We start from the raw sequence: 9,795 nt of genomic DNA, 5'->3' as shown, positions 1-9,795 counted from the left end.
AGGTTGGGTTGGGCAGGTTAAACAGGTTAAACGGGTCAGGTTGGGCAAACAGGTTAAACAGGTCGGGTCGGGTTGGGTAAACAGGTTACCTGTTTATTAAACAGGTTAAACGAGTCGGGTCGGGTTACCTGTTTAATAAACAGGTCAAGTTCAGGTTGTAATTTCTGATCTGTTTAATAAATAGGTTGGGTTCATGTTTATGATTTTCTGACCTGACCTGCATGTGATCCGATCCGTTTATGACCCGATCCGATCCGATTGCCACCCCTAGTGATGACGCCTTGCGTGGGTACCAGTCAGTAGGCTGCCATACTTGACCCTAGGACCACGTACCATCATGCTTCAGCAAAACTCTGGCTGCATGTCACATCGCCAATACCTTTCGTCTCATCATTAATGAAGTCACCTCCAAACTGCTGGCATACCATCTTTGAAGGCATCAAATGAATGCCACAATGCCTCTTCCGTATGAAATTTCTGATGAGCCTCTCAAGTGATCGTGAAAGAATGGAATTGGACAGGAGGTACATTGGGATGCCTCCCGTCGCAGAGGCTTCTTCATGACAACCATAAATTCCGTCTTCTCGGACAAGTCCACCTCCTCCCCGTCCACAGCCTTCCACTCGAATGCCCTCACCAAATTGGCCACAAAGTACTCGAGATGCAGCATGGCCAGCCCGAGCCCCGGGCATGTCCTCCTGCTCGCTCCAAACGGCATCATCTTGATCTCCCTACTCCCCGTTATATCCACCCCCTCGCCCAACCCTCCGGCCAAGAACTTCTCCGGCTTGAACTCCATCGGCTCCTCCCACACCTTCCCATCCCAGCTCATCTCCGCCACCATAAAATTAACCGACGCGTTCTTTGGTATCAAATGCCCATCTAAGGTCGCATCCTCCGTCGCCGTGCGGGGCAGCACAAAGTGGGCCGGCGGGTGCCGCCGCAGCCCTTCCATGATCACCGCCTTGAGATACGGCATCCTTTGCAAGTCCTCCTCCTTAATCTCCTCCCTATCTTTCTCCACCACCCGCCGATCTCTTCCAACCAACTTCCCCTGTATGTCCTGGTGCTTCACGAGGTTCGCCATGATCCACTGCAATGCCGTTGAGGTGCTATCGGTGCCCGCATTCAGAAACTCCGAGCACAAGGATACTATCTCCTCATCCGTCAGCTTCCTCCCCCATTCCTCAGGGAATTCCATGTCGAGGAGGGAGTCAACGTAGGAGTGAACGTACCTTTCTCCTTCCCTCTTGTGCTGCTGCTGTTTCTTGTGTTCTTTTCGAGCTTCAATCAAGGGCAGAAACAGCTCTGCCTGTCTTCGACACATTTGAGAGGCTGTCTTTATCCGGTTCCAGATAAAGCCAAGGATGTACCTTGTGATTCTTGGAAAGAAGCCAAGGACGTTAAGCTTGCTGCTGTAGGGTAGGAAGCTTCGATTTGCGATCTCGATGTCCTCGATGGCTTTCTCATCTAATTTCTCCCCTAAACACATGAGGACCAGTAAACAGAACATGGCGACGTGAAAGCTCCGCATGGCAGTGACGGCGCCGGCACCATTCGAATCGGCTTGGGATCGGAGGTGGTTGGTGAGGACTCGAAGGACCCAGGCTCGGCCGGGAGCATGCAGCTTGACACGGGAGGAATGGAGGATCTCGGAGATGAGCTGGTTGCGGCGGAGGAGGCGCCAGAAGGGGCCGTAGGCGGCGGCGGAGATGATATATGCTGGTTGCTGCTGAGGAAACGGGAGGCGGGGAGGGGGGCGAGGCGGTCGGAGAAGGTGGCGCCCTGCTCGATGAGAGCCCGGTGAGCGAGGGTTTTCGGAGATGAAGATGGCAGGGCGGGAGCCTATGCGGAGGGTGACGATGGGTTCGTAGCGAGAGTGGCGCTCCCGGATGATGAACTCCAGCTCTTGAAAGGAACGCCAGGGCCAGAAAATGTTACCCAGAATTCGCAAGGCTGGGGGGCCGGGCGGGAGCCTTCTCTTCTTGGTTCCATTGGTGGTGGCTTGGCGGAGGAGAAGAGTGAGTGCGGTGGCAAGGGAAAGGGAGAGCTGGATGAGGAGCCAAATGTCCATTTCTTCGTTGATAGTCTGTAGAGACCCAGTTTATTTATTTATACAAAGGTGGTGGGGGACTTCGTCAAGGTCTCGAATGACTAGGCAATGGCTTCGTCATTGCAGAGGCAGCCGGCTTCCTTTATGTGCAAGTCCAGTTGTTTCCCTTTACTATTCTTGATGTATAAAGTGGTACCGAGGTGGTAGCACAGTTAGAATAGAGCTAAGACTCAACCGGAGTGATCCAGATTCAAAACGCACGAGCATCGATTAAACATGAAGACCGTATGCCCCCTGCCTAGTTTACCCGATAGAGTCGCTATCTGATCTGCCGGTACCGAGGTGGGACTGGGATGACGTACTCACACGTGGATAATAAATCCGGTGGAAGGAACCTACGGGTCGGAGAGAGTACGCGGAAATTTGCGGCCTGCAGTGAACATTTCCTAGTGGAAGGGGGGTCCAGTGGAGGCTGCTATGCAGATGAGGTTTTCTCTCCTCCTTCTATTTTTCATCAAAAAAAATAAAAAAAATAAAGTGGTACCAGACTCCATACTAATGCCATGCTAGTATAGTATTGATATAGTATATTTTTTTTAACATACCGAGTATCGTTACATCTTCCATATTGGATATACCTTTTGATTCGGACCGGTACAATGAATCTTGCTAGGCATTGTTTAAAAAACTAGAGGAAGAAAGAATGGCTATGAATCAGAGCGGCCGACGATAAATGATGTATATACGATAGTCATTACAATTAAAAGTTGTTATGGCATCCTAATTGCTATCATCACATTATTAAATCCTTATTTGTTTCTTAATATTTCATAGACATAGGGACCTCTTAATCCAAACAACGATATATGGTAGGTGATGCTAAAGCAGCTGTAATTCTGAACTACAAGCTGCCAATATAGATGCTATGAATTTTAAAGAACCGCAAAACTACTAGCTAGTTTAAATTTCAAAGGTTATGTTTTGGTGTCAAGACTGTCACAAGAAGCTGAAAACGGCTGTAATTTCATGCAGGGTATCAACGTAATGTGTTGCAGCATGGGTGGCATTTAACCTACTACTAATATGGGATGATGAGGTTATCGAAACCTTCAGGAGAAAGGATCCATCTTCAATGAGATTCAGTGAAACATATATCTGATTATTTTAATCCGCGTGGAATAGTCCCATAATTAATTAGGGATCCACATCTCCAGTTTCTTGGTCCTTAGGAAGGTGGGTGACGCAAGTGCTTAGCTTTGTAACCTGAGGCCATTCTTTGGTGAAATTTTACGTTACGTGTAAGAAGAATAAATAAAACCAGTGAACATTATCTCTCCATTAAGATAAGGCAAAAGAAATATTTTGCAAAACATATATAAAAATTTCTGATAGCGAAACCATAGTGAAAAGTCACCGCCCTACAACATCACCGGAAAATGACCTGCTATTGAACGCGTGGTTCGTTGTGGGACAAATCATTCCTTAACAAGAAAGGTTGCAAGATAAGGTCTAAAACTCACGAGTAGAATATAGAAAATTGTGATCATCTGATCTGGTCGAAGAGAAGACAAAATATTTTCGATCTGCTTAACTTGAATCTCTCTCTCTTTCAAAAAAAATAAAAAAAATATGAAATCAGGGTTCATATTTTTTTTATTGATAATCCACACATCATAAACTGAGGTATATAGCCTCTGTTTATAATAGTTGTGACGTCTAGATTTTTCTGATAGTTCGAATAGAAATAGGTATCTGAAATAAATAAGACTAATAGTAATAATTATAAAAAAATAAAAATTCTAAAGGAGCTAAATCTCGACTTCTAAAGTGGGCATAATTATAAAAACTAATTATAGATTAGCTGATGAACTTGCGTTGGCTAGTAACTTCGAACAACAATTTGGACTAATACACAAAGGCATGATAATTTGATCTACAAGGTGGGCATAATTTATCAAGTATGCAGCCAAGGCTCATGTGTTACAGTGTAAAATAAAAGGAAGCAGATACGTAACGCCGTGAAGTGCACGTTGGTTACTTGTTTCTAGGAAAGATTCGAGCACGAAGAGGGTGTTTCATCCCCACAGTGAACTCCAGATTTTCGGAGAGGTCAACCTTCTCACCGTCCGCAGGCTTCCACTCAAATTCCCATACTAGATTGGCCACGAAGTATTCGAGATGGAGCATGGCCAGTCCAAGTCCCGGGCACATCCTTCTCCCCGCCCCAAATGGCATCATCTTGATCTCCCTGCTCCCCGTTAAATCCACCCCTTCACCCGCCCCCCCGGCCGAGAACCTCTCGGGCTTGAACTCCATTGGCTCCTCCCACACCTTCTCGTCCCACCCCATTTCTGCCACCATAAAGTTCACGTCCGCCCCCTTCGGTATCAAATACCCATCCAACGTCGTGTCCTCCGCCACCGTGTGCGGCAGAACGAAGTGGCCCGGCGGGTGTCGCCGCAGCCCCTCCATGATCACAGCTTTCAAATATGGCATCCTCTGCAAGTGCTCCTCCTCAATCTCCTCCGCTTCGCTCCCCACCACCCTTCCGATCTCTTCCGCCACCTTCCCCTGCATATCTTGGTGCTTCACCAAGTTTGCCATGACCCACTGCAACGCGTTAGCGGTCGTGTCGGTGCCTGCGTTCATGAACTCCGAGCAGAGGCTCACCATCTCGCTTTCGCTCAGCTTCCTTCCTCCCTCCTCGGGAAGCTGGATGCCATGAAGGGAATCGACGTACGAACAGACATAGCTGCCTTCACCTGACTGCTGCTTCCGGTTTTGTCGAGCTTTGATCAATGGGATGTAGATATCCTCCATCTTTTTCCTGCCCGCTACGATTTCGTTCCACCTCCTCCGGAATAAAACCTTGGTGATTTTGGGAAAGAAACCGAAGATGGGGAACTCGGTGAACTTCAAGAGCAAATATCTCTGTATGGCTTCGATCTCCTTGATGGCCTTCTCATCTAATTTCTCGCCGAAGCACATGAGTACCAGCAAGCAGAACATGGCATACTGGAAGCTCTCCATAACCACCACCGCTCCGTCTTTGGTCCGTGCCTGGGCTCTCAGCTTGTCGACGAGAATTTGAAGGACCCATCGGCGGGCGGGAGCGAAGAGCTTGACTCGCGAAGGATGGAGAATCTCGGAGGTGAGGTTCCGGCGAAGGAGGCGCCAGCGAGGCCCGTACGGGGAGGAGCTGATGTCATACTGGTTGCTCGAGAGGAAGCGATTGGGCTCCACGGCTGGAGGGCGGTCGGCGAAGGCGCCGCCTCTCTGGACGAGGGCTTGGTGTGCGAGACTGCGGTCGGCGATGAAGATGGCCGGGTTGGAGGTGACGCGAAGTGTTACGATGGGGCCGAGCTTGGCATGGAGCTGCCGGAGGATAGGCTCGATGTCGAAGATGGATCTCCTCAGCCATATGAATTTGGCCAAGAAGGGAATGGTGGGCGGCCCCGGTGGAAGCCTTGGCCTTCTCTTGTTCCGGGAACGGGATCGGAGAAGAACGTGGAGAGTTAGGCATAGAGGGAGTGATAGGATGACGAGAAGCCAAGCATCCATGGCTAATGGTTTCCACTGTTTGTGCGTGGTGTTTGGGGGTTACATATGGATGACCGGCGAGTGGCTCTCCGAGCTCATCCTTCAAGTGTATGTGATTTTCCACGGGCAGGAGCGTAGAAAAAAAAGTTTGTGGTTGTCAGCTTTTGGCAGGTGAGATTAGAAAGTTTGACCGTCTGGAGGCGAACAAGCCGCCGTTGGATCACCCACCGCACAGATCTCAATTAATTCTGAAATCCCTGCTTCATCCACTTGCACAAATTTCAAAGCAAAGGCAGATGATCTAATGGTGGATTGGTACGAAGAAAGCTGAATCCATCTTCCATGCAAAAGATACAACCGGGAGAACCTTAGCTTGCACGGTTCCACATGATCTTATCATGCTGCATTGTTTGACCTGTAGCAGTTTGCTACTTTTGTCAGTATGCTTGCAGAGAATACGCTTTGAATCAGCCGCTTAATACGCAATTTTTTGCTTAGAACTAGCAGCTAAAGCATTATCTATTCCAGTTTTGATTGGTGATTGTGGCGATAGATTGGGATGAGATCTATCTTCTAAGTTGACTAAAAAAGTATCTAATTTCTATATGTGTTTTTTTTTTGTCTACATCTCAACCAAATTATGGCACTGCTTGGATTTGTTTACATCTCAACCAAATCATGGCGCTGCTTGGGTTTGGAAGCTATGTGTTCATCCAACGATCTCATTAGTTATATAGAAAATTGCTTGGTATCGTCTACTATGTAAAGAAATTTTGCTTCGGTGTGGATTTCACATATTAGGTGATTGTGATTTATGCTCTAATGTAGAGGAGTCTATATTTAGTTTGTTGTACTATAATGTCATATGATAGTAGAGGTACGGAGCACAACCTAAGTTCTGGATTCATCAACATTTTCTTTTTTATCCCGAGTTTCTTTAGATTATTAGAGAAAGATTTTCTTTGAATGCGAGGTACTCTGAAGTATTTTTAATTTGTTATATTTTTTTTATAATATATGGTTGATATACATATTGAAATCAGACTTCATCCTCTCCTCCTCGATTGTTGGCGATTGTTGTGTTTATTGTTTGCATTTGAGGCCTCTCATATATATATATATATATATATATAAGGAAGCCAATAGTATAGCTGATTAGATGGTGTCTTATATGACCAATCACAGTCCTGCGGATGTACTCATACTCATTTAGTTTAATTTTATCAAATTTACCAAAATAGAAGGTAAGATCTCACTTAACACCATAAAACACTAGTCCATCATGTTAAAGGAGACAAAAGACAATCAACTGCTTGCCTTAGTGGGTGGCAGCAGCACAACGATGATGGTGATGAAAATATGGTGGTGGTGGTAAAAATATACTAATTTTATTTTTTAAAAAATAAAAATAAAATTTTCTTGTTTTTGTTCTTTTCTTAAAATTGAAAGTGATTTTTGAAAATAAAATACAAAAATAATAACACCAAACACAGTTTTATGTCAGTTTTTTGTACTTTTATTATAAAACTGAAAAACAACCAGTTAAACTGACATGAAATAGGCCCTCCAATATTTGTTTTCAACTATTTCATATCTACTGGCTTGGATGACATGCATTGCAAAAGTAATTTAGAAATTGGACCAAAAAAGAATAACCGAGAGGAATGGAACTTCCAACTGTAGCTTAATTGAGAGAAATGGCCCCTAAATGGTTAAGAAAAATTGAAATTCAACAACTTCCTGCAGCTATATATACTAACAATTATTACACCAATTATTACAACTTCTACTTTTCAAGCGTCTGCACACCAAACCTTACAACCATATAGAAACCAGCAACTAATATACATATACATACATATACATATATATCTATATATATACACACATAATATATGTATAACATCTATGTTACATATATGTATGTCTGTATGTGTATCTATTCATATGTGCCTAAGATATATCTAATATGAGTTGGCATGAGGGTAAAATATCAATTAGTTAGATAACTAGAAATACAAATTGCAAGTTATAATAATTGATACTTTCAGAGAAGGAGGTGTTGGAACTATTTTATAGAATAGGATAGAGGCCTGCGCTTGCTTGCAGAACTCGGGATGGAAATGGAGCAGGTATGGCGTCAAGTAGGCTAATTGGAAACCATATAGCCATTACTTTTCTTGAGGCGGGGCTGGGCAGGTAGAGTTAGAAGGTGGGAAAGGTTTAGGACAAGTCAGAGCAGGACAAGCTACAAAAATTATTTTTTTAGACAAATCAAGTAAATAAAAAAAATATAAAAGTAAATGTAAGTACTTCGCATAACATTACACAAAATAAGAGTTGATGACATAGAACATCACAAACCAAATTTTCAACAATAATAGAAATAACAGAAATGTTGTTCTTTAGGAAATAATATATCCCTAAAACTAGAAAAACAATCAACTAAAAAAGCAAATAACTAAGCATATATCTTGTTGCCTTTTATGTGATTAATTTTTCTCATGATTGATCACAATACTTTTTTCTCTATTATCATTATAATCATCATAATCATTAAAGCTTATATATAATTATGTTGGGTTCAGGGCAAGCATTGCCATTATCCGCACCCGCCCTCAGATTTGCTGCATGCTTTAGAATGAAGACTTGTACTTGCTGCCAACTCTAAATAGCTTAGGTAAAACCCGTCCATTAGGGTCGGTCAGGTCGGAGACCTAATAGGGTAGAGTAAATTACCACCCCTATGCAAAACACAGGTCAAAAAAATTCAAAAAAAAAAAAATAGGTTTTTCATTTCGTAGGAATCTTTTAGTTTAGAGGTTATTGCTTGGTGCAATAGTTAAAGGCTAGGCTAACAAGTGCAATAGTGCCGGTTCGCTTGTAAAATAAAAATGTCAAATGTTAAGTTTATCACCAGCCTACCCCTCTCAAGACCCCGGATTACTAGGAGCATAATTGTTAATGGCCTTTTTGGGAATTTCATTGTTTCCATGGTAACGTGAATCACTAAAACCTTATTTAAACAGCCATCAAGTTTAAATTTCTTCATTGTTAAAAATTCCCTTGCATTAGCTTGGTTCCCATGAAATAGCATAGGTATCGGGTGCAGCCAAACAGCCCTTACTTTTAGAAAGAAGAGAAATCATGGAAAATACTAGGTAAAAAGAAAAGAAAAGAAAAGAAAAGAAAAGCAAAAATAGGTCTCAAAAGATCGCTAATCAAAATCACATCCTAGTTGTAGAGATAGTGGCTGCTTTTTTTTTTTTTTTTTTTTTTTTTTTTTTTAAGAACTTAAAAGATAAGGAGGAAGAGAAAGGGAAACAAAAACTATAGTTAAAATCTTACAATCTGGATATTATAAAGTTAGAACCATATGATTCTGATCTATATTACGGATACTACAATCCCTTGAATTGAAATCCAACTTGACCACGTTATGCAGGCATACACTAAGTCATGTGGAAGTCCAAATTCTAAAATTTATTGATTATTTGGCTATTTAAAATTACATATTTATCATTAATAAGCCTCAAGCATGTAAACTTAGCCAGTTTGGGGGTTCATGGGGTTTAAGAGGCAATGTTTTGTATCTTTATCCTTTACAACCTCATGTTAAAATCATATTCTTCTTGTTCTCCAAAGTATTCCACCTAAAATAGTTACTACATTGATAAGAAATACATACATTTCTTAAATAACCGGATATGAGTTGTTAGACATGTTATATGTAAGTGCTTATCATGATAGAAGCTAGACTTCCTACATGCAGGCGTTTTTCTCTATATCTGCTTTATAATTGACTCATCTTATCCAATTTTTACATTTGATTATATTTTTAAAATTTTTGAAAGAAATCAAGAAAGAACTTGCAATCAGCAATTCAATACATGATCAAATCTCATATAGGCCCCTCTAAAATTTATGACTCAATTTCCATCTTGATAGCTGATGGTAAGTAGAACACTAGGAATAATTGAAGCATTCAATCTAAAGTATTTTTTCATGTCATCCTTAGTCCCAAATACATGTATTGATGAGATAGCATTTAAATCAAGTATGAAGTTCAGCTGAAGTTCTGATCATTATAGCAATGAGCATAGTGAAAGTTCAAAATCATAGCAAACATAATATTAGCAAAATACAGCTAACATCCTCTTTTAAAAGGTAATAAACAATAGATCAGATACAGCAGGGCCTTT

The 9,795-nt window shown here is 42.3% G+C and overlaps 1 protein-coding gene and 1 pseudogene across 1 annotated transcript; both read right to left on the bottom strand.

Annotated features, from left to right (window-relative positions):
- Positions 1 to 308: 308 nt before the first annotated feature.
- On the bottom strand, positions 309 to 2,198 carry LOC103715818 (cytochrome P450 89A2 pseudogene; annotated as a pseudogene).
- Positions 2,199 to 3,881: 1,683 nt separating this feature from the next.
- On the bottom strand, positions 3,882 to 6,193 carry LOC108511594 (cytochrome P450 89A2-like). The gene has a single exon (XM_017844870.5). The coding sequence runs from the start codon at positions 5,612 to 5,614 to the stop codon at positions 4,088 to 4,090; it is 1,527 nt and encodes a 508-aa protein (XP_017700359.4). The 5' UTR covers positions 5,615 to 6,193; the 3' UTR covers positions 3,882 to 4,087.
- Between the last annotated feature and the right edge of the window lie 3,602 nt (positions 6,194 to 9,795).

The sequence above is a fragment of the Phoenix dactylifera genome, chromosome 10, assembly GCF_051530095.1.
Source record: "Phoenix dactylifera cultivar Ajwa chromosome 10, Ajwa_hap1_PhDact_Kaust_v1.1, whole genome shotgun sequence".
NCBI classification, from domain to species: domain Eukaryota; kingdom Viridiplantae; phylum Streptophyta; class Magnoliopsida; order Arecales; family Arecaceae; genus Phoenix; species Phoenix dactylifera.
The sequence above is the reverse complement of the archived record's forward strand: the minus strand, read 5'-3'. Positions and strand labels throughout refer to the sequence as shown.

Excerpts from the sequence above, each read along its gene's own strand:
- LOC108511594 (XM_017844870.5), bottom strand. The coding sequence starts at position 5,614 with ATGGATGCTTGGCTTCTCGTCATCCTATCACTCCCTCTATGCCTAACT.